We start from the raw sequence: 24,946 nt of genomic DNA, 5'->3' as shown, positions 1-24,946 counted from the left end.
TAGTACTTAGAGTTTCCTTAAGCATATCCTGGACCTAAAAATGCTTGAACTTTAAGATAAGTTCAGTAAAAGTTTTATTGGTCCACAGGGTTGAGCTGTTTGTGGCTAGTTAAAAAAAAATTGCATAAAAGCGCTCTGCCTGCCAAAGTTCACAATGACTTTCCTAATTACTGGTTGAAACTGTATCTGCGAATCAGAACCTTGTCTTCTAACCTCAAGAAAAGATAATCAGCCCCAAAACTAAAAATGGGTGACAACTTGGCCATGTAATTTTCATTAATATCCAAAAAGTAAAGCATGATTGTGTCCTGATTTAATGGCGTGCCAGTTCCCATGCTTGTTTCTACAATGATTTGTGTAGAAAATATAGAGCTCCACAGCCAGTGGCTTGCAAGAGTGAGCTCAAGCTGCGCATCATTAGTGTCGCCCTTGGTTACAAAGACTGTAAACTCAGACGTGTCTGTATCCACAGAGGGAACAGACAAAACCTTTCAATTGTTGTCTATCCATTTAGCCCTGTTCAACAAAAGACTTCGTCACGCCTCACTAATTTATTGTCCATCTCCATTCAGTTGTGTTGTGCATTCCACTGGAGGCTGTTCAATAATATTTGCTCAAATTCCCTGACCTGAAAGTGTAATTCAGATTCCTTGAAACTTCTTGATAGCTGGTGTTATCCCAACTTAAATCTGAATAAATCCCTTAAGTAAAATTTGTTTAGTGAAAAGCACTGCTGGGATTTCAAATGAAAGGACAGCTTATGCAAAATAAGAGAGCTGGCTAAGAAAAAAAAGAGACAGGAAGCTGAGAAGGGAGAAAGCTTAGAGTCAGATGGGTTTCTCAGCCATACAGAAATCTTTAATTGCAGATTTTTGGTGCGATCACAATGTAGACCACCCGGCCTGCAGGCAGTTCTTCTAAGACGATTGAGTGGTCTGGTCCATCAATCACAGGGCTCAGAGCCCTTCACCAGCTTCTCCAGGGACTTGCCTCAGTGTTGGGCTTCTTCTCTTAACCAACTGGAAAACCTGAGAACTTGTGGGACAAGAGGGAGGAGGGATGGATGCCATCCACAGGATGCAAACGGTAGACAGTCTTCCTTTCTCTTCCATCGGGGTATACTCTAAGAAAAGACCCAAGAGCAAAGCCAAGACCTCATGATCCTTTCCATAAAATTACTTTCTGACATTCCGCCACAGGACGAACTAAAAGAAGGAGCAAACGGAGCTCTTTAATCATCACAGAGTTTCAGGTCTTTTGAATCGCAACGATGGCAGAGCCATCTCTTCTTGGCCTCTGAGCCAATACTTGATTAGAGCAAACAGCTTAAAGACAAGTCATTTTCTCTCAAAACAGAATGTTTCCTTGGCAAAAGCCATACTTGCCAATCTGGCACAGTCCATATCACACGGCCTGTAAATACGTCCCTGCAAGTGAAGCTAAAGCTAATCAGCAAAGATACGTGCGGTTAGCATGAGCGTCACACTGCGAATGCATACCAATGTAAAAGCCGCAACATACTGCATTTGCTCAATCAACAGCAGTCTCATCTGTATAGTATTGCTTTCACACAACGATCCCATGGGACATATGATGCAATGACAAAAACAGCTTTGATGAGGAGTTTATTTCATTTTTCTGCCACATTAAATCTTTTACTGAAAACATACTTTTCATTGTCTCTATTCACGAAAGTATGCATGTCATGTCAGTGTTTGTAGTTTGACAATTTTGCTTAATAATGTCCTTTTCCAAGATGCTGATGGCAGTGTAACCCGCATGAAACACATTTAAAACAGAACCACATTCCTCCATGATATCTGTGGACTATTTACCACCTGGGCTTCTTCCAAAATAAGGCATGCCACGGTACATTCCCAATAAAAAAAACATGCTTAACGTAGCTTGTATCGAATTAAGAAGCATCGCAAATTTCAAATCCATGCGCCTCCAACTGGGATTTATTTCTCGTAGTGGTTAGGTCGGCTCAGCGCTGATTAGCTACACTGCTGCCCAGCTAACAGATTCCATAATTTGAGTTGTTAAGGGATAACGCTAAGTCAACATCAATGAATCAAATGCTGTCAAAGAGATGCGACATCTCTATCTGATCACCACGAGAAGCTGCTGTGAAGTTGTTCCAGTGCATCTGTTCTGTTGCTGCTTGTTTCTAAGGCAAAGTAATCGCATCTCTGGTTTTTGTTGGTCATTAACAAGTGTTCTTGTTTGATCAGCGCTAATAAAAAGCAAGAAGCACAGGCTTTAGCTGGTCAGTTTAAATGTCTCAGGAATAGATGGAAGATTTAGGAAGGGATGAGTTCATGTGGGAAGATCTGGAAGTTGTGGAGCTCTCCGAGTGCCCCCCGACCCCCACCGCCCCTCCTTCGCCTCATCTGACTTTACTGATCTAAACCTCATGAAGAATAGCTTCCTCATTACAGAGAGAAAACAGAGAGGAGTGGGGAGCAAAAAGAGGCAGATGACTTACACAGACAGAGGTCGAATTGAGGGTGGGGCAAAACAGTGTGAGGGCAGTGACAACACGGTGACCTCGGTGACCCAGGAAGGTAGGGTTAGAGAGAGGAAGCCAAGGCTCCCGTGGGTGTGGTGGTTACTTAAAGTCCCTGGGGACCTCTGATCCGACTCCTTGGGAAGCCTCCCAAGGCTTCAGCCTGGCTCATGGAGAGAGTCACTGAGAGGAAAGCTGCCCATCAGTGACAGATGGGGAGACAAATGGCTTGTGAAATTCCATGAGCAGTGAAACACAGTGAGGAAAAGGCTGCCAGCTATAGAGTGTGATGCCAACACGACAGTATAGGTCAGACTTGGGCCATAGCAATTTTCCTTCAGATAACTGGGAACCTCTGATTAATTTTCTGATTGAAATGTATCCTTAACCCAGAGATTTGCACAAACAGCCCTATCACTTGCTTTTCAAGGATAAAATTCCTCTCAGCTTATAACGGATCCAGTTTCTCTTAATGGGACTCATGTAACCAAATCACCTCCTGTCCAACTCATCTATTCTCTTTCTCACTTGACTTAACAAGTCACTGGTTAGTTCTCAAACTTGAGGACCTCTGCATTGCTGAAAGAAATTGCAGTGATGGAATGAAATGGTTTAAAATCCAAGAAAAGCACAGGGTTTGCTTTGTTACTCCACTTCATCATCCGAACTAAAGAAATGGAGCTGACTTCAGCCTGGTCGATCTGGAACTCATTACAGGCCAGGAATCCTCAGCATGTGACTTTTAAAGGCACTAACTGCTAAGACCTCATCTCCCACTGAGATGGGACACACTGGCATTTATGCCTCTGCAATGTCAGACCTTCTTAATATAATGAACACACAAACACATGCACAAACAGTAAAACAAGCCCACAAAATATCCCTAAGCGATACAGTGTTCTTGGTGCATAATAATATATCATATCCAGCTGTGTAACACAACTAACTGTACATTTACGGACTTGAGACACAGCCAGACTGTAACAGTAGCAATGCATTCTGGATCTATATGACTGTATCGAGTGAGTGCGATGCAGATATACTGACAGTGATGTGCAGGCAGGCAGCAAAGACTTAGCAGTCCTGTCTGCAACAGCACCCCATTAAACTGTGGTCATTCTGGCATCTTCAAGCCTTGCTCTTAGTCAACAGCATGTTTAGCAATAAACTGACCAATGGTAGTAATGCACGCCTAGAAACAACCTGGGCTTTCATGACATCATTATCATGTACTCAACAGGACACACGGGAGAGTCCTATTAAGCTACACGACCTCTCTCCTCACTGCGAGCCGACGGCTGACTCAGTCGCTATAAAATAAAGAGAGACACATCATTCTTCAGGAGCTCCACATCATTCCTGTCAAACGCATGAGAAAGCACACACCTAGACGAGTAAGCAGGGAATGTAGCTTAGAGATAAAGCCCAAGTCTTTACCCTGAAAACAATAGCACTCTTGGAGGAATTCAAAGTATTTCTCGTATTAAAACTCACCCAAAGACTTCTGGGAGAGAGTATATGACTTCATTTTTTACTTAACTTTTCCCTCTTTCTTTCTTTCTTTCTTTCTTTCTTTCTTTCTTTGCCATTGTGTGACCCTGGCCTACGATATGCTGCCCCCCAAAAGGAGCCACAAAAATGAGCAAATTGGGTATTCACTCTGTTTTCTCCCTCAACTTCAAAGGAGGGAGCAGGGGAAAACATCTGGGAGCCAAAAGAGATCATGCCGTGGACTTAGAAAGAATTGGAATCTGGCATGCCTGGGGAGACAGTGCGTGGGAGGCAAGAGAATAGATCGACATCTATTATCAAGGCGGGAGACAGAGAGAGAGAGAGATGATGTCTGCTTCTGATCAACGTCTGGTCAGATATTAAAGAGGGTACAGTCAATCTAACAGTAAAACTAGCAAATCTGCGGGGTATGACCATAATATGATTGAGATACGCGGGAAATAACTGAATCTCCCATGTGGCACTGTACGCTGTGGGAGTGCCAAAACCAGTGCATGGACCACATCGTGCTCTCCGAGTAGTAAAAAGAGCTGTCAGAGCCCCCATCTACAGTGGACAGTGTCACCACCAAGCCTTCCTGCCAACATACAACCACCCTGTTGCTGTTTCACTTACCTACCGCATCTCTGGTTGGGAACCAGTTGCTCATTTCCTCATTCATTCAAGGCCACATTGGCTTGCTTTGCCCGCAGGGTGGGTGGCACGCCTGCCAGGCTCTCATCTTCATGCTAAATGTGTTTTCATTTGCTTCCCGGTTTTGGTTTTATGGAAGTGAAAACAGCTTCATTTTAACAACTGGGAGCATGGGCGAGTCACGCAGCCGCTTTCAAAGGTTTTTAGAAATCTAACAAAGGCCGCTATGTTCTAGTCATCACCGCTCATTAGCATTGTTTAGGCCTGTAAAACATGCTCTGATAAAACTCCACCAACCATAAACAATGGCTGCTAAGGCATTAATTTTTAGACACCTTAATATGAAGCAATCAGAGTGGGAAAACTCTACCTTTTGAGTTGATGTGTGGCACAGAGCAAGATTACCAAAGGACAAACATCAACAGCAAAACAGAATTAAACCAGATTAGTTTAATTCTGTATGAAAAAAGTGACATAACTCTGGTGGATTAGTCAGAACAGCTTACCTGGTTTGGTCGGACACTTTTGGCACTTGTTTAGGCCCCAAGAGGCGCCAATACTTCCACAGCAATCATCCTGTTTGGTTAGCCCTGGAAGAGGCTTGCCGCACTACAACAAGACACATCTGTGTTAAATCTATGAAACAAGTTTGGAGAATGAGTGTTACATGTTTGGGTAGGCACGCTTGTTTGTGTGCAAGCGCGTGTGCGCGCTGGCAAGGGTGCAAATGTTTTTGTGTCAGGGTGTGCGTGTGTACCTTTCTGCAAGGACAGAGAGAACCAGACACATCGGAGACTGTTTAGTTAGAGGTGGACATAAACACACCGAGTCCTAAGAACAGCTAAGAAACTCCTGGTGTGCTGCATTAAGGGCTCTTGGTTAAATGTCCTATCAAACCCTACTTGTCGGATTTTGTCTGATAGAAATTAAACTTAAGAGATGATATTTTTTCCTCCAGATTGAATCTATTATGGTTAAATAATATGGAAATTTGCAGGGTGAATCTGCTCTTTTGCTGAAGTTTAGTTCTTCTTTGACATAGTGACTAAGTGGTTTAATTTAAATTGCCTTACTTAACCAGAGAGGAAATAATGGAAACAGCACTTGAGCACAAACAAACTCAAGAACTAATTCTGGCAAAAACAACTCGTTGTGTTGTTGCAACTGAAATACTAATAAGACCCAACAATAGCCAAGCTAACAGATGCTGTATGAGGTCTGAGATTAGCCGAGCTCACGCACTGCCACTTAAAGTCCTTTCCTTTTCCCAAGTGCTTTAGGATACATTAAAGCAAAGCACAGTAAATCTACAAAATGTGCCACACTCTGAGCACACAGGCGATGAAAATCTCACCGTTTGGGCCACATGGGGAGGTTTCAAGCCTCACCTTCACCTCTTCTGAATGCATCCTAACTCATAACATGCTTTTGTTGAGGAAGCGGTGGAACATGAGATGGCCAGTGTGGCCAAGCCTCATAAATCCCGGACTTTACACATAAATCATTTTCACAAACTTCCTGTTTGAAGCAACAGCTAGCAGAGAAGGTTAAGGGATGTGACTATATAATGGCAGCTGTGGCTAAAACACTGCGTTCCAGTCGTTTCAACACCTAGACCACAATACTTTATGTGTATTGATATAAGTTGAGAGCAGTGTACACGGTACCTGTCCATCGACCGTCTCCTGAAAGCATCTTCCAACATTTCCGTTCTGACGGATGTGGGTTGTGGCGTGGCCGTGGCCATTCCCGTTAGCGTGTGGGTGTCTGCTGCTGTGCTCGCTGGCGTGTTCGTGTCCGTTTCCAGGCTGGGAGCGCTGCTGGACAGAGTGAGCCCCCTCTGTGGTGGCTGGTCTTTGCCCAGGTTGGACTCGAGCTACTTGGTGGATCTGGACATCAGCTTCTGGAGGATGCTGAATGTGGACGTTAACCAAGGATGGGTGGAGAGACACTGGAGAAGAAGAGATCCAAAGCTTACACAGCATAGTAGATAGTTTACAGTGTCAAAATTTGAACCGTTTAAGGGGAAGCATCCTCTGCCAAGGGATAAAATCTGTATATATATACTGCAGTGCATGAGATCTCAGCTAAAGTCTTACACAAACACTTGCTTCATCATCAAGTCATGAGATTTGGTGCATATTGGTAGTTCCTGGCAGTGAAGAGGCCCTTAAGATGCTACAAAACAACAACAACACAGAGCGTTTCGGATTCTCTGGTTTAAATCAAATCGTTTTAAAGACTGAAAACAGTTTTGCTGAAGAGTTGAGAAGATGTTGCAATGTGAGGCTCTGTTGTCCTTCTGACACGGGGTAAGCATCCATCTTCAGGGAGTGCCAGGTTTTTTCCCAGAATCCCGACCCACTCTCATGAATCATAACCTCACACACAGACAGCAGAAGCCAAGGAGAAAATGCAAAACTTAGTCCAGGACAAGAATGGCTCCATTTCATATATAAAGCATACAGGCAGGACAAACAATGTCTTTCCTGTACCATGATAACACACTGACTGGATTTGTCATTAAATGCAATTATTAAGTAATTAATTTTTCAGAAGAGGATGAAATGTGTCTGAGTGTAATTTAAATGAATTTAGACTGACCTTCTGCTTCTACTTAACTGTTCCCTAAAATGAGAAACTAAGAAAGGAGGACACGATAGCTTACACCAGGAGATGAGAGTGAATTTATCTCTTTTATTCACAACAATTCGTATTGCTGCCGTGCTCTGTTTCTAATATCTTCTGTCTGGTGAACGCGGCATTGTGTGAACAATAAGATGACTTGTACTGAGTCATCTATGAGCTGTTCTGCTTAAAATAGAAAGTGACCTCTGCTGTTGGCAAGGAAAGCAATAACACTACACTATAAACAATGTTAAAAATGAAGCTATGCTTTTTTCTTCCTTTTTTTTTTATTAAGGCAACTTCTGTTGCAAAATTCAAGTCAGGTGATTATTTTATGTTGAATGAAACGGATTAATCGCAGGCATTCATGAGATCGTTTGCTTCTGGAAGAAAGGAACAGCCAGGAAACCCACAATTGTTGTTTATTAACTGTGTTTTGCTTCTTTTTTCGACACTTCTCTGTTGGAGTGTAAGCTTTACTAGAAGAATGGAAACCTTGCAGTTATGAGGCACGAGTACAGCCAGAGTCATCAAGAAATGAACATGTTAGCTAACTGACAGTCAATCTGAGGTCTCTTAAATATGCACAATATCCTAAATGAAAAGTGATGGCCAATGTCACACACACAGTGTCAAGCTAACAGCACTCGTAATGTGAAGACATGCTAATAAAGTTAGAGTGAGTGGGGAGGCGTGCCGGAGCGTGATTACCTGGCTGATTGGACAGTGGGAGAGTGTACATGGAATGGGATGGAGATTTTGGTTTCTGGTGGTTCCTGTGGCTTTGAGGGGTGGGTCGGGCAGGAGGAGGGACTGGCAGGTGACAAAACCGTCCTGTTGAGTTTGACGGACACCAGCACATGTCCCTGCCAATGCACCGGCCTCCATTAAGACAGGGGATCTGACAGAAGACTGCAAAGATGAAGGACAAGAAACGGAGAAAAAAAGGGGTTATGAATGAGAGGAATCTTTAGAATACACAACATACCACATTTAATTGCACAGCATCATCTAACCTTACACACAAGGATCTGGTAATAAGAAACAGAAGGCGTAGTCCTAATAGGAAGGGCATGTGCTAGGGCTTCCTGTGGACAGCCTTTGTTTGCATACGGTTAGCAACAGTCATGCTGTTCTCTGCTTTGGCACTACCAGACACCTCATTCCACATGACGTTTATAAAATCTCAACTTTGTCCTCGCAACAGAGCCATGCCCCTCACGCTGTGCCTCCTTCAATGGCATGTTTTGCCTCTCATCAGTAATTACATGCTCCTGTGCAGGATGATGAGTGATGATGTATGATTCATGCTGTAATAATTTGCAGAAAATAATAACAACATACCATATGGGACACGTGTTTGGATGACAAAAGGCGAAAAAGTTCCCCTAAATATCAAATATTGTCCAGAAATTGATAGGAGTGCAACTGGCTCATAGCCATCCAAGTAAATCCAAGTCCAAAATGTGTTCTGTCTACAATTTGATTTATATTTTGTAATTTGCCGTGGAAAGAAAAACAGAACAGACCAGCAGTGGCCAGATGGTGTTTGACAGTAGTGCTTTAACAGCCCTTTCATTGCCTTATCTTTTGGCATAAGGGATGGGTGCCAGCCCAGCGCCCTACATACCTGGGCCTGTTCCCATCTACAGTTTCACCCTGACCTGACCTCTCCTAACTGAAAACATCAAAGACAATCAAATGAGGAAAAAAAATCTATCCAACTATGACGAATATAGAACTATTCTGGAGCATGAAGGATGAGAAAGTGAAGCAATGCACTTCTACAAAAACAAGAGACTGTTTTGCAAGATACAGATTCAAATGGCCTGCATGCTATGAGATTAAAGAGAATGCCAGACATGGAAACAAACAGGGAACTTCATCCTCTGTGTCTCACTGAGGCTAACAGGGTGCAAACAGGGAACAGGGAGATGCTGGCGGGTTCTGATGGCATGTAGGGAATGAGCTCCCTGTCACATAACATTAACAAGAGTGAGACCACAGGACGAAAAGAGGGAGGAATAGAACAAGAATAGAATCGTGTATCAGATGGGACAGTAACAGGATTAGCAGGAGAATGCTAACAGAATAGATTAAAAACAGAATAAAAAGAAACAGAAATAAAACGAAGGAGAAACAATGCAGGGACAGAGACGGGCAGAAAGACTAAATATGTCCAGACACAGAGAAAGACCTCCTGTGATTCGACATGCGGGCTAAATTATCAACTCTTATTGCATTGGAGTCACACTGGGTTAAATATGTACACTTGGGTTTTAAGGGGTATTTATTATTTTCTTCTTTTTTTTTTTTTTTTTTTGGGTTGTATGGAAGCCCCAAACGCAATTTCATTGTTCTTGACAATGACAATAAATAAATAAATACTAAATACTAACTCAAGGAAGGCTATTAAAACCTCTCAGTGTTGGATGCATGTCTGCACTGGTCTGTGTCAGGCCAGTCCCACCCTGGTATGGGGCAGGAACTATTCTTAGACAACATCCTACTGTCGACTTTCCGCAGCAGGTTCCATGTCTGCCTATCTTTCTGTCCATTTAACAACCTCTAACGAGCGAGACGCACATGCGCACACACTTCTCACCCAATAAACAGACTTCTACCAATCTAATATCAGCTTTAAGTAAGTGTTGTACACAGGCTGTGCATCGAGAGGCACTGCTGCAATTATCCAGCCGTTTTTACTGCGCTGTTTTTACTGCGCTGTTTTTACTGCGCCGTTTAAGCAACGTAACAACAGCATGAGATAACTGTTTGCTGTCCACTTGACATTCCTGGACGAACACGCAGGCCCGAGCAATAACAGGATGCGAGCCTAAATGGAAAGCAATCTCTTTTTAATGTGCTCTTTAACACATGCTTTTACATAACGAAGACAGGGGATTTTTGTTTTTTGTTTGAGAATAAAAGTGGGACATAAAAACTAACCACTGAGGAAAAAGTGGAAATGCCGGGAATGTAATCTCGTGAAGGGTCTCTGCCAGGATGCTGAAGTGTTTAGAATATCTACACCGTGTTCCAAAACCCTGCTAATGTGCACATAAATCTGCAACATCGACCTGTTTATATATTCATAAGCCTGCGATGTCCTCCCTAAATAAGCTAGTGCATTTCGGTGAGGGTTGTTTGCATGTTTGTATCGTTGTTTGAGTTTATATTTATGAGAGTTGTAACTGGAGCGGATCTATATATGTATGTGTGTGGTATGCGCGCCCTTCATCTCTAATCCATAATTAGTCTGAGGTCTAAGCTGGACCATTAAACCTGATGAGAAAACTCAGAAACACGCAGGGGGTACGACCCTCGTCTTGGCACTAGCCGCCCCCTGCTATCCCATGGACACTCCTGTGTGAATTTGGAGCAAAGCCCTCTGGATAAATGACAGGTTTAATGTAATCCCTGTAAAACCCTGTTCATGCTGCTACTCTTTCTCTCTTTTCAGCCTATCCCTCTCCTTTTTCATCCATTCCTGCCCTCCCAGAGAGCATGTTAAACGGTTAACGGCGAGGCCAACTGCGAGGTGTAAACTGCAAAAGGGATGGGGCTAAGTGTTGGGGAGCGTGGGACCACTAGGTCCACGTGTCTGTGTACAAGGGGAGATTAGGCCCCTTTTACAGAGCTTGCTTTTAATCTGCTCTCCCCTGTCCGTCTTTTTCTTTGACAGTGAAAGTTTTCAGCATAGCTCTCATGCTTAATCTACACCACTCTGCCTCCTGTCTAAGATTGGTATTCAGAACAGACAGCATGCCCATTTTATCTAGCTCACCCAATAAAAAAAATAATGAGATACCAAACACAGACTGTGTGTGAGAATCGAAAGGGAGAACGAGAGACACTCAGGGACAACACAGAGCAGTATCACAGAGATAAGCAGGCAGACAGGCATTGCTGATAGAGGGCCGGGGTCGACACTCACAGAGTCGGAAGCCCTGGTTCTTCGGCTGCTGATGGGGCGAGGTCTCGCTGTAGACCTCGGTCATGTCTCCCTTCTCGCAGCTATTATAGCAACGCCCTCCAGAGCACACCCTGCGGCACATCATAGGTGTGAAGACGATCTTGATGCGATCCAGGTTGGAGGTGAGGTTGGCCCCTGGAAAACACACACACACCTGGTTGAGAAGGGGCAGCAGCAGAGACAGGCTAGAGACGAGCTGCATCCTTCCACCTTCAGCTTCACTGTGACACACTCCCCGTCTGGGCAAAAGGGAGGTTTATAAGTGCGAGGGTGTGTGCTGACGGTTGGCCAGTGGCACGCTGCAGCTGAACGTGCGATGTGCCACAGACCAGCAAAAGAAATAAAAAAAAAAAAAGGGGGGGGGGGGGTGAGAAGGCTATTAGGTTTTTGGGCTAGGCTCCAAGCCCTTTATCTTTGAGAGAAGGTGTTTTGGATATGTGTATGGGTGAAGGAAACAAAGAGAGTGTAGGTGAGCACTGTGTAATGGTGGGAAGCTGTTCAACAGCCGTCGCTGCGGTACGTGGCTAAAAACAGGAGGATGTGGAACGGCAGACAGCTGTGCACGTTGGATCAAAGAGAAGGGGGGGGAAAACTGGTGACGTTCACATCACATTTCCAACAGCAACCAGGGTCCAGTGTCTATCATGTCAGAGAAGTGTCTGAGTAAATTCCCAAAGGTTCTGAAGTACGTAACTGCGCAATCTCGCACATGCTCAAACTGCAATAGCTTTGATACGAAACGTCTGTGCATGTGATGAAGACCACAGAGGGTGTGAGGTGTTTGGACAGAGGGAGAAAGGAAGTGCATCCTGGGACGCTGCCAATTTTTCCTCGTGGCTAATGTTGAACAATGACACCACAGGAAGTGTATGCATGTATTGTGGTCACTCTGAATTTCGTCAGGCATTCGTAGCGATTGCATTTGTTTTGAGGTAGCTAGGGGCAGAGGATGTGAAATGATAACAGAGCCACGATTTATGATATTCACAAATATTCTAGTGGAAGACATACATGTATTCAGTCTCATTACACTTACCTGCTGGTAATAATGCATTGCTGAACTGTCCGTGCAGCTGGCTGTTGCTGGTTGGCCTGTGAGTATTGTGGGAATGTGTGTTGGTATGCCCGTTCCTGTTTCCATACCAGTTCCCGTGCTCGTTGCCGTTAGAGTAGCCATTGCCATTGGGCAGAGCGTTGGAGGTTATAGGCCCAGAGGATGATGGATAACGTTTCACAGTACGGGAGGTCCCGGTCTGCTGAGGGGAGGAGTCAGGGGGTCCCCGTCTCACTTGGGTCCTGTAAATTATCACAAGGCCATAAACACATGACCTCAGACAAAAGCTAACGTCCCACACACACATATATGCAGTCACAAAGATACACCCATGAGCATCTTATACGCGTCACCATGAGTGTAAGTGTGCTCAGTGTGTGCAACAGAAAGTAGGACTCCTAAGAGACAAACATGGCATCTAGCTCATAGATTACTTAATCATACTTAATCAATTTTATAGAATAAAACATTGAAGTTTAATGGAACTGATTTTACTGAATCATTCTTTAAGCACTACAATGCTAAAATAAAATAACAGTGGGCCTAACACTGTATTCTCAGCGCCATACTGTTATTCTGGATCTCCACTAGAACAGCTATTATTTATTTGTATGCAATCCCTCAGTTTTATCACCATCAGAAACAAGTTATTTTAGCTCCCATATCTTTCAGGCCATCCTCTCAGTAAGCAAACTTACTTCTGATTGGTTGTCGGGTTCTGCAAACAGACTCATGTGCTTGTGAGCACCACATCCTCAACTTCCCGGTTTTGAGGTTCCAAAAACAAACTTTAAATCTTTTAAACAAAACTCAGTTTCTTGTTTTGTCAGCTTCTCAAATCAGTTGGACATCTATTCTCTGTAAATATTACGCTCATTACCTGCTTATTAGTGGACTTAGTCTTTCAGTCAAATGTTGTACGAGAACAAAAGTCTCTGTCACCCACAAAAAACGTGTCGAATAATCGTATGCAGAGATCTCTGTTTGGTCCTCTCCTGCACGAATCCAAGAGAAGAAAACAGTAACGGCAGTCTGAAGGTCGAACTTTTGGCTCACACAAGCGGACCTTCTTCTTTGAATCTTTGAACATGGTTAAAATGACCACCCACCATTGTATCAGTGTACATATGACAGCACACTGCAGACATCTTAAAGCCATTTCACAGGAATAGATTGGCCAACAAAATATTAGGCAGCCAAAGAGAGTCTGTGTGTGGCTCGTCTTAGAAAAGTGTGTGATTAAACACATCAGATCTTTCCATCACACATTGTGTCTGCATGACTAGATTATGAACTCCTTGTTTTGTCTGACTGTGGCCAACCAGAGAGCAACATCCTGAGTGTTGCGTTGAACTGGAGGAAGTATTAAAACTGGGGTCGACGAACAAAGCTCGACCAGGGCTGCAAGGGGCCAAGTTTTTTCCCCAGTGAGCATTTCATTTGGGTCAATTACTGAGCCAGTGTTGCACGACCTGGAAGTTGAGCTCATGTGAGTGACCTGGAGGAGGCGCGTGCCTCTCAGACAGACAGGCAGACAAGCCTACCTGGGTCTAAGTGTCATGAATCGCTGTGCGGCAGGCAGGAGTTGGACCCAAAATGCAGGACTCAGACTCGGGGAGGTGAACTCAAAACACAGCTTTATTTGCTGGTAGAACAAACATACAAAACTAGACTAAACTGGGAAACCATAAACTAAGAACTCACAGGGAGATCCACACAGCATGAGGGACGACGCGACACTGACTCAGAGAAACACAGGGTTTAAATACACTGGGAAGTAACGAGGGGAATGAGACACAGAAGGAGGGCACAGCTGGGAGAAATCAGGACTGACGAGACAAGCAAAGCAGGACGCATTCACATGAGACACGGACCATCAAAGTAAAACAGGAAGTATCACACAGAGACGCGAACTTGACACAGTGGAGACAGCAACTAAGAAATACAGAGACATAAACCATAAGGCAGAGGTCTAAGAACCAAAATACACAGGGAAATACTCAGCTGGGAACACAAGAGACTAGACTAGAGAGAGTAACAAAAAACCAACCATGAGAACATAATGCACAATGCAGAGTGACAGAAAACAAGAAACTCAAACATGCAAAGACACACAATTACACAGAACAGAGGGGACACAGAGAGACATGAAGGGCAAGGGATCAAAACTAGAAGCCATAGAATAAATCACACACAAGTACAATAATACAAAAATCACAAAGAACTAAAAACGCTGGGTCAGGAGACCCAGGACCGTGACAGTACCCCCCCCCCCCCCCCAAGGGCTGGCTCCAGACAGCCCAAACACAGAAAAACAAAACCAAACAGAAAACAACCCAGGGCGGGCGGCGGGGGCCCAGGACGGAGGGCTCGGAACAGAAAACAAAAGAAGAGCACAGCAAACACCGGAGCCCAAGAAAACAACCCAAACACAGAGCAGTTCAGGGGGCCGACCATGCGGAAGGCAACGGCGGAGACGTGGAACCAGTTCAGGAGGCCGGCCGTGCGCAAGGCAACGGCGGCGACGTGGAAACAGTTCAGGAGGCCGGCCGTGCGCAAGGCAACGGCGGCGACGTGGAAACAGTTCAGGAGGCCGACCGCGCGGAAGGCAGCGGCGGCGGCGAAGGAGACAACGGAGCAGTTCAGGGGGCCGACCGCGCGGAAGGCAGCGGCGGCCCTCCAGTCTCAGGCGTGCTGGCCATGGCCTGGTGGGCACAGGACCAGACGAGGCAGGACCAGACGAGGCAGGACCAGACGGTGGCGATGCGGGGGCCGGACCAGGCGAAGCACAGGCTGAGGCCGGACCAGACGAGGACGAAGACTCGGAGGCCGGACCAGGCGGAGCCGCAGAGGCTGAGGCCGGACCAGGCGTAGCAGAAGCACAGGCAGAGGCCGGCCCAGGCGTAGCAGAAGCACAGGCAGAGGCCGGCCCAGGCGTAGCAGAAGCACAGGCAGAGGCCGGCCCAGGCGTAGCAGAAGCACAGGCAGAGGCCGGCCCAGGCGTAGCAGAAGCACAGGCAGAGGCCGGCCCAGGCGTAGCAGAAGCACAGGCAGAGGCCGGCCCAGGCGTAGCAGAAGCACAGGCAGAGGCTGGCCCAGGCGTAGCAGAAGCACAGGCAGATGCAGCCGGACCAGGCGACGACGAGGCGGTCGCAGGTGGCGGCTGGACAGGCTCCTCGGGCCCTCCAGCTGATGCGGCGTGAGGCTGAACGGGCCCCTCTGACCCTCCAGCTGACGAGGCGTGAGGCTGGACGGGCCCCTCGGACCCTCCAGCGGCGACAGGAGGCTGGACGGGCCCCTCGGACCCTCCAGCGGAGACAGGAGGCTGGACGGGCCCCTCGGACCCTCCAGCGGAGACAGGAGGCTGAACGGGCCCCTCGGACCCTCCAGCTGACGAGGCGTGAGGCTGAACGGGCCCCTCGGACCCTCCAGCGGAGACGGGCGGCTGAACGGGCCCCTCGGACCCTCCAGCGGAGGCTAAAACAAAGCCAACAGGCATGAAGTCCTCTGGCAGACATGAGGACAACTGGCGCTGCACTGAGCACTGACTCTGCCCAGGCAATGCGAACATGGTGCAGTTCTTAGGGGGCTGCTTAAACTTCAGGGGTCCAGAATCAGCTGGGGACTGAGACCTAGCCTCTGGGGAAGCCCTGGAGTGGCCAACTGTGCCAACGGCGGCTAAACCATGAAAAGTACCCTGAGTAGAAATCAAGTTACCTCTCTGCATGGAGTGAATGAGCAAAACTGGCGACACAGGAAACTGAGCAGAGAGAGGCTGCTGGGCAGCTAACTGAGCTACTGGAGACACGGGTGAGAGTGGGAGCTGAGCTACTGGCGACACGGGTGAGAGTGGGAGCTGAGCTACTGGCGACACGGGTGAGAGTGGGAGCTGAGCTACTGGCGACACGGGTGAGAGTGGGAGCTGAGCTACTGGCGACACGGGTGAGAGTGGGAGCTGAGCTACTGGCGACACGGGTGAGAGTGGGAGCTGAGCTACTGATGGTGGTGAAGTAGATAACTGCACGGGAGACTGAACTGAGGGCGTCTGCACTGGCACAGGGGACTGAACTGATGTCTGTTGTAACGGAGGTGGTGAGAGCGGAGTAGGCAGGGGAGTTGATGACTTCACAGGAGAATGAACCAGAGGTGAGTGCACAGGAGACTGAGCTAGAGGTGGTAGTGATAGTTGAGGGGAAAGTGGAGCTGGTGATTGAGTGGATGACTGTGCTAAGGGATGCTGCACTGGGGACACTGGAGACTGCACTGGGGACACTGGAGACTGCACTGGGGATTGCAGTGATGGTTGTAGTGGAGGTGTGACGGGTGGAGGAGTGGCTGAAGTGGCTGCGGGTCGGGCGGCTAGTGGCTCAGCTATAGAGCATATTAACGGCAGGGCTATGGGTTGAATGTCTGACTGAGTAGCAGCCTGAATGGCTGGGTGTAGTGATGGTGGTGGTGGAAGGGAAACAGGTGGTAGTGTGGATGACGGAACTAAGGGCGACTGAGTGGCAGACCGAACTGATGACTGAAGCGATGGTAGAGGTGAAAATGGAGCGTGTGGTGGAGTTAATGGCTGTGCTAGCGGGGACACAGGAGATGGAGCTAGCGCTTCTGGCTGGGCAGCTAAGTGAAAAAACACAGCCCCGGAATAAACAGTCCCAAAGTCAGGAAACCCTTGATTGTCCCTTCCACTCACCACAGCTGGCAACTCAGACGTCTCGGGGTCTGGCTGTGGCGGTGGGTGTCGGCGGCGTGAATGCCGTTTTCTTCGGGAAGCCGGAGGTGTGGTGATGGAGGAAACTGGCAACGACGGAGAGATCACGGCCGGCTCCTCATCCTCCGACCACATTGCTGCGAGAAAAGCAGCGGGTGAGTGACAGTCAGAGTGGAGGGTGGATGGAGAGGAGTCCAGTGGCAGCGGCGTGGAAACGTTTCCCGATTGTGGCGGTCGCTGTTGCGGTATGACGAGCTCGCGAGCTTGTACTGTCTCCTTGGCTTTCTGCAGATTGGACAGTAGGCCCGAAAATCCTGAGAGCTCGCGAAGATGGGGATTCCCCTTGAGAATTGCCTCGATGGCGTTTATCCCAATGGACATTGCTTTAATGTCCGAGGCATGGGAAACTCGCTCCCACAGGCTGAAGATGCGGGCCAAATCGCTTTCCCGGGAGGAGCCTGCTGGGTCCATGTCTGGTCGCGTCGTACTGTCATGAATCGCTGTGCGGCAGGCAGGAGTTGGACCCAAAATGCAGGACTCACAGACTCGGGGAGGTGAACTCAAAACACAGCTTTATTTGCTGGTAGAACAAACATACAAAACTAGACTAAACTGGGAAACCATAAACTAAGAACTCACAGGGAGACACAGGGAGATCCACACACAGCATGAGGGACGACGCGACACTGACTCAGAGAAACACAGGGTTTAAATACACTGGGAAGTAACGAGGGGAATGAGACACAGAAGGAGGGCACAGCTGGGAGAAATCAGGACTGACGAGACAAGCAAAGCAGGACGCATTCACATGAGACACGGACCATCAAAGTAAAACAGGAAGTATCACACAGAGACGCGAACTTGACACAGTGGAGACAGCAACTAAGAAATACAGAGACATAAACCATAAGGCAGAGGTCTAAGAACCAAAATACACAGGGAAATACTCAGCTGGGAACACAAGAGACTAGACTAGAGAGAGTAACAAAAAACCAACCATGAGAACATAATGCACAATGCAGAGTGACAGAAAACAAGAAACTCAAACATGCAAAGACACACAATTACACAGAACAGAGGGGACACAGAGAGACATGAAGGGCAAGGGATCAAAACTAGAAGCCATAGAATAAATCACACACAAGTACAATAATACAAAAATCACAAAGAACTAAAAACGCTGGGTCAGGAGACCCAGGACCGTGACACTAAGACTGATTTTGGAATGCCGGGATTCAGCCCTGCAAAAAAACAAAAAAACAAACAAAAAAAAACATCTGGATCCCACTGATCTGCCCTGACAGACAGGCAGTGAAGGACAAAGGTGAGCTATGCTGGATAGATCAAATAAACACTTGTACAAAACTGTGTTTTTTTAAACCACACATCACAAATCAGCTCTGTTAACCCCCACACACACTCACAACAATAATCAAGCAAATAAACATGTGCGCACACGCACAAAAATGCATATTTGTCCACACAAAAGCAAACACAGACACACCATGTCCCAGCTGTCGTAGATATGGGCAGATTTTGGAGAAAGGATGTGACACAGGGAAACAAGAGGTGCTACTGCCAAGGTAATAACGGTGGACAGGAGGTGGCAAAAGACCATTACGCTTCCATGCTCAAATGTGATTGGGTTTTTCCATCACTAACAGTGACACCTGACCTGCAAGCATCCTGCCTCACTTCCTAGGCCTAGCCAGATGTTGCTCTGTCTACCTCTCGTATGTTCAATGGCAAAGTGGTTTCCTCCCAGTGTGAGCTCATGTTTACCCTCTCTGCCTGCAGATCAGGGAGCACACGGGGCAAGCACAACCTCACTCTGACGTCAAGGCCTCTGTGGCTTAAAGCGGAATCGTTCCCCTCCCTTGTTCTGGGTGACTTGAAAGCAATTTCGAAGTTTACATGGGACATGGGCTGTACAGACAGATGGAAGTAATGTTTGGGGTATCAAGCAATGGCCATACAGTTTTAATTAAATCACTTAAGTCAGCAATAACAGAGCTGCTGAGCACATGGTACAAATTCTGAAATAAGGCAAATAAAAATGAATGGGAAAAAAAAATAATAGCTGCGTAGTTCTCAGTCTTTCAGCAGCTGGTATCATCTGACACTTTTCAGTTCAACAAAGCTACTTAGCATTTATGAAATCCAAAAAGCTCTCACCAAGCACCAATCAGAACAGACAATGCTAGCATGTAATATAGGTTGGTAAAGAGGAAACACATTCACTTGCCTGGTCACTTTATTAGGTACAACCTTTCAACTGTCAAGGACAATTACTAATCAGCCAATCACATGGCAGTGACTCGATGCATTTAGGCAAGTAAACATAGTCAAGACGACCTGCCTTAAGTTCAAACCGAGTAGGGGATTTAAGTGGCTTTGTTGCTTCTAAATGGGATAGCTGTTGGTGCCAGATAGGCTGTTCTGAGTATTTCAGAAACTACTGATTTACTGGGGGTTTCTACACATCCATCTCATGGGTTTGTGGTGAGAAAGGGAGAATCTTGTGAGCAGCAGTTCTCTGGTTTAAAAGACCTTATTGATCACAGAGGTCAAAGCAGAATGGTCAGAAGGCAACAGTAACTCAAATGCCAAAGCTATGCAAAAGCGCATCTCTGAATGCACAAAAAGTTGAACTTTTGACTAAGGCAGCTAAAGACAGGAAACTTAGTTTAAGATTCACGTGGGTTCGCTAAAATTTGGCAGCAGAAAAGTGGAACAATATTGCCTGGTCAGATGAGTCTAAATTTCTACAGTAAGATTAGGATGTTACAATCAGAAATGAGTGAAAACAACATAAAAGTATGAATCTATCCTGCTGTGTTGAGCCTGAGGAACAGGAGAGTAATAATGTGGATGTGCAGCAACTGTGTGATGATATCATGTCAATATGGACCAAAATCTCTGAGGGATACTCCGGCACCTTGTTTGAAGATTTAAAGCAGGCAAAAGGAGCCCAAGCAGGTACTAATAATGAAGCGTAGAAACCCAAGAGCTGACACCAAAAGACAGATAAGAACTTACTCAGATCTCCAGAAATTTGACTAGTACTGCTTCATGTTATTTAAATACTGAAAGGTTGCAGGGACATCTACTTCCCTTTCTGAATAATCAGAACCTTTTAACAAAAACAGTAAATATGAACTGACACCAAGACTGGAAATACCATTCTCAAATCCAATGCAAGCTTTAGAAGCAGGCAGTGGGTGGGCGTATGCTAAAGCATCAGTAAAATGTACATGCCGGTATACCAGATATTAAATCTGACTTTCTGGTGAGACGCTTTTATAGCATGAGAAAGACCCCGCCATCTCCCTAAAGCACAATTGCAGCACTTCACATGCAGACGTAAAATTGGTAGTCATCAGATATCACTCTCCAAAATAAGCACACATAATGTAATTTATGATTTCACTAGCAAGGCCCAAAGTAGTGCAAGCTTCTGAAATCATAAAGTAAAATGAGGTTATATCCATTTTATAGTTATAGATGCTCTGTGCTTGGACACTACCATATAGTGCAAAGTTTGTCTGAGTTAAGCCCATGAAATGAAATAATTCATGTTCAGAACATGTGCTCGGTAATTATATTCACAGAGAGAGAACGAATTCTGATAAATCTTGATCCAAACACTTGATCAAAGCATCAGCTCGTATCTGACAGCAAAGGAAGCCTCCAACTAAGACATGAAGTAACTGTCAGTGTCCACTATCACTCATTATCATTCATTTCACATGCATGGAAAACATTTAAAGCTAAACCTCATCACATCTGAAGAAATTACAAATCACATTCGGGGCCAAGAATATAAGCTCTACATGAATCAACACTGCAACACTTCCAAAACACTGCAAAAAGTATTATTTGGCACTCAGCTTGCGACATACTGTATCTTTGAACTCATTTAGCATTACAATATGTGAACATTAGCTCTCACAAAGGCATGACAGCCGGCGTGAATGCCTGTTCCAGCCTCGTCAGGCTCAAATGAGTTGGAGAGGAGGCATTTTTGGAGCACAAACAGTACACAGTTAAGCACTGTGAAAACAAGCCAATATCAAGAACTGGAGGACAGTCAAAAGGACTACAGATCCTCCAACTCAGTGACGCTTCCAAACAAAATAGCAGGTGTAGCATGAATTTTCATGTTAAGACTGTGATCTGTGGAAGGGCGAGGATAAATGTGGATAAAGTCAGCTATCTGGATTTGTTTAAGCACCACGAAACTCCAACAGCAGTTGCTCGAAAAGCACCGCTTCCAACCATCCCAGTGGTGACTGTTGTTTCTGTAAGTTGCCCGGTGTCTAGCCTTTTGCTCCGACAGAAATTCAAGATTTATCTAATGATCCTGCTCACCCCGAGCACTCGCTCACACACACATGCATGCAGTGACCCAGATTTTCAAGAACTGTTTACACCTTAAACTGTCTCCGTAGCCCACACTGCATGACGACGCCGGATAAGTGTTTATGTGAAGCACAGCGCAGTAATGTATGGGCCACAGCTGATTCATTCACTAACAGTTCTGTCTCTGAGGCGCTTTCATTACCCACTGTCTCTATAAATCTCCTTGCTATATAAAGCACACTTGTCAGTTTAACGTATTTCAGGCAGAAACCGTTTTTTCTGGCCTCAGGATGCTGAATAAGTTGGAAAGGTCAGGACTGTGTGATATTAAATGGTTTTTCACTAGCTTGCTCACCACTTGAAGCTCAGCACATGTCCAACCTGGTATAGCACATTTTTCATTTTGATTTGTTTGAGAATACCAAAGTCTGTAGCCACATGTAATGGCTTGGGTTGTTGACTTCTAGTAGCTAATGCAGAAAATAGGCTGATACGAAGAGCTTGTCTGCTTGTTAGATGGAGCCATTTGGCTTTGACGAGACTGTCAAAACAAGACAGTCTGACAGTAGGCAGAAGTGTCTGGCACGAGCATCCCAGTCTGGGTCACAGTGGCTCTCAGCCTTGTCACTTGGTCCAGTTTTAGTTTTCTTTCTGTGGAGTAGGACATAACCTCTGGAGCGATGAGTGGCAAACCTCTGAATCCATCAGCAGGTTTAAAACCAATCAACAAGAGTCACTCAATAGCGCTGAGGAAAATCGAGTCATTATTCTTCTTATTTAAACAAAAAGTTAAATAGCTCCATTTACCTCTTTCCAACATGGAACATCAGCCAAAAGAACCCTTATTACATAAGAGCTGAGCATAATTAGGGCAATTTGAAGCCTACTTGTTAAATGGGGAAATAAATGACGGTCATCAAAGACCAAGTGTAAATCAAAGTTTACTCACATCCATTTCATTCAGAGGAAGCGCTAAACGCTGTTGTTCGGCTCAAAAAGTTATGTTTGGATATGCATATCATCGCTCAAACTGAAGGGGGGGGGAGCACAAAACTGGGAAAAAATGTGCAAACAGCAGCTGAAACAATGAAAACCTTGTACTACTCAACCACTGCAAACACTGTTGTTGGCAACAAAGAAAAGAGAAGATTTATGAGCGTATTCACGACAGACGTGCACTTTCGCAGTCAAAGAGGGAGCACTGTGAACTGTACGGCGCACTTTGCGAGGGGGTACAAAAAGTTTGGGGTATAACAAAGTATGCTGGCCATTTTCCAAAGCTTTCCAAAGGTTCCTACTATGCGGCAAAGTAACGGTTACGAGATCTGAACTCGGAAAGAATTAGCCACGCAGCTAACAAACAAACAAAAAAAACATTAAACCGAGAACATCTTTGAAACAGACAGAAATCATCCATCTTTGTGTACAATATTTTACAATTGAGAACGTCAGCAAGGACATTTTTCAGCAAAATCTCTACAGCAGATGGTGCTCCGCATTACACAGACTAAAGCCTGCAGACAAGGAGGGAGAGTGCACACTGTTGAAACTAGTCCCAGGAGGTGTTATTCAAGAACATACACACTTGACTCTTGTTCGTGTTTTGCTATTCAAATCCCAGTAGTGTTGTGAATCTGTGTGATGGTCCAAGACTCCAACCACAATGTAGCAAGGAAAATAGAAAATATTCCAGATTAGCAGTAATGATACTTGAAGGATGGCTAAGAGTCTCGTTGCCAACTATGACTTGTTTGCTTCAGAATTTGATTTAGCTAAATCTGAGCTGTTTGTATCTGATATTTGATAAGAAATTAATTACTCATTGGATATTTTGAGTCTATTTTGGTTTTTGCTTTGAAATCATAGCCTTGTTTTGCCATATTCGATCTCCCCCGCCCCCCAGGAAAATGGGGGAGATGCTTGGTTAGGAGACTTTGGTCTGACTTAACAGCCTTGGTGTATTTTAGGAGGTGAAAGAAGTCTGAAACAGAATTTATTCTTTCTTACCAACCCAGTCAACGCACCAAACCATCTGCACCACCGGTGGCCAAAACCCCACTGCGGTCACACATCTCATTCCTCAGACTTTATGGAGAACACTCTCATCCATTCATCATTCGCCACCGAGGTCCCTGTGTGTTTCTTTCAATAAAACCCTGAGGTCTGATCCTAAACATGCACCAATAAATATAATATCCAACCCCAAGGACACTTTCATTTTATTGTTGTTGTGTCCTTCCTCATAGCAACAAGGTCATGCAATGGCATAGTGGTAAAGTTTGTGCTCAGTGAAACTTCAAAAATAACTCAACACCAGCCTCTGTCACATTAAAGTCTTACCCTAAATTACAGCTTTTTGTGAATGTTTAATGTCTGGTAGTAAATGTTTTGACCTCCAGAGTCTTGGCGTTTGTCGCAGCATCTTTTGCAGGATAATCATGCTGATATCTGAGTCTTAGATTGAAGCAAATATCTTAACGGGTCACAAAATATGCCTCATCTCCTCCTCGACCAAGCTTAAATGTGCTGCACAGGCAAGAGAGTGATAACGGTCTATTCATTTAAGTTGTGGCAAGAAAAAATAAAGAATTTTTCCAATATTCGTGACTTTTTCTCTTTCCACTGTATATGAAAATGAACAAATTTTAACTGAGTGCACCTTTGAAATTCAATTTAAATGTGCCAGAAGTGCCAGTGGTCCAACATCTGTCCCATAATATAAAGTATGAATAAAAGGAAACACCTAGTCACTGGAACATGTGCATTGCTTTAACGATAAGCTCCTCTCTACTAAAACAGGTTTTTCTCGTATACGTGGCCGCATAAGGCCAAACATCAGTGAGCAATTAAGGCCCAGTCTTTCTTTGATAACATCTCTAGTCATTATGACTTGGATAATTGTGGGTCCTGGCAGAATATTCCCCCTTGTGAAAATATGGGTGTGTCTAAGGGCTTATCGCACCAGCCACGGAGGCTGGATTAAATCATGTTCTCTCTGTCACGGCCTTCCAGGAATCCCACTAGTAGCAGCCAGAGCCTGGGTGAAATGAGTTGCAGTGGGGCTGGATTGATTCAGAAAGCTTTTTATTCTCCCCCAGGGGAAGAGTCTTATATTAGTGCAACAACTGGGCCTGGTGCACCATGGAAAGCAGAAAAGGGTCTTGAGAAATTGACTGAGCAAAGACTGTTATTTGGATCAGCCGAAGTGCCGCGCAGACAAATGAAGAGATGAAGTTCCACTTAATTTTATAGGTATAACTTCCCCCAGCGTCTGCATGAAAATAGATTTTCTGTAAATCTGACCTCACTGAGGTTTGCCGACATTACATGATCAAAACACATGACTCCTGCCGTCTGCTCAAACGCAGCGCAGGCCAGCACCTGTGAAATAATCAGCTCCCTTTTTTTATCTCCGGGGGGTGGGAGGGGGCAGGCAGTAGCCGTGCCAATGTGCCAAGTTTTCGCCTCAGCATTTAAAAAGCAGGGTTTTCAAATCCAGGAAGCAGTGAGTCTGGATGAAAGAAAATCAGTGTGGTTGCTGTGGTTCAGGGGCCAGAA

The 24,946-nt window shown here is 45.5% G+C and overlaps 1 protein-coding gene across 1 annotated transcript in view; it reads right to left on the bottom strand.

The window, feature by feature from the left end:
* Positions 1 to 24,946, bottom strand: part of LOC146686653 (latent-transforming growth factor beta-binding protein 2-like) — a 94,041-nt gene that overhangs the window by 42,850 nt on the left and 26,245 nt on the right. Inside the window, exons 4-8 of the mRNA XM_085442578.1 lie at positions 12,295 to 12,554; positions 11,220 to 11,393; positions 7,994 to 8,194; positions 6,322 to 6,605; positions 5,161 to 5,263 (exon numbers count right to left, since the gene is read on the bottom strand). Of these exons, the coding sequence (XP_085298704.1) occupies positions 5,161 to 5,263; positions 6,322 to 6,605; positions 7,994 to 8,194; positions 11,220 to 11,393; positions 12,295 to 12,554 (1,022 nt within the window). The remainder of the gene's footprint in view (positions 1 to 5,160; positions 5,264 to 6,321; positions 6,606 to 7,993; positions 8,195 to 11,219; positions 11,394 to 12,294; positions 12,555 to 24,946) is intronic.

This window comes from Copadichromis virginalis, linkage group LG19 (assembly GCF_057382275.1).
Source record: "Copadichromis virginalis isolate Kocher_CV1m ecotype Utaka linkage group LG19, C_Virginalis_male_GT1.1, whole genome shotgun sequence".
Classification (NCBI taxonomy): Eukaryota; Metazoa; Chordata; class Actinopteri; order Cichliformes; family Cichlidae; genus Copadichromis; species Copadichromis virginalis.
Note: the sequence above shows the minus strand (reverse complement) of the source record. Positions and strands in the feature narration are given on the sequence as shown.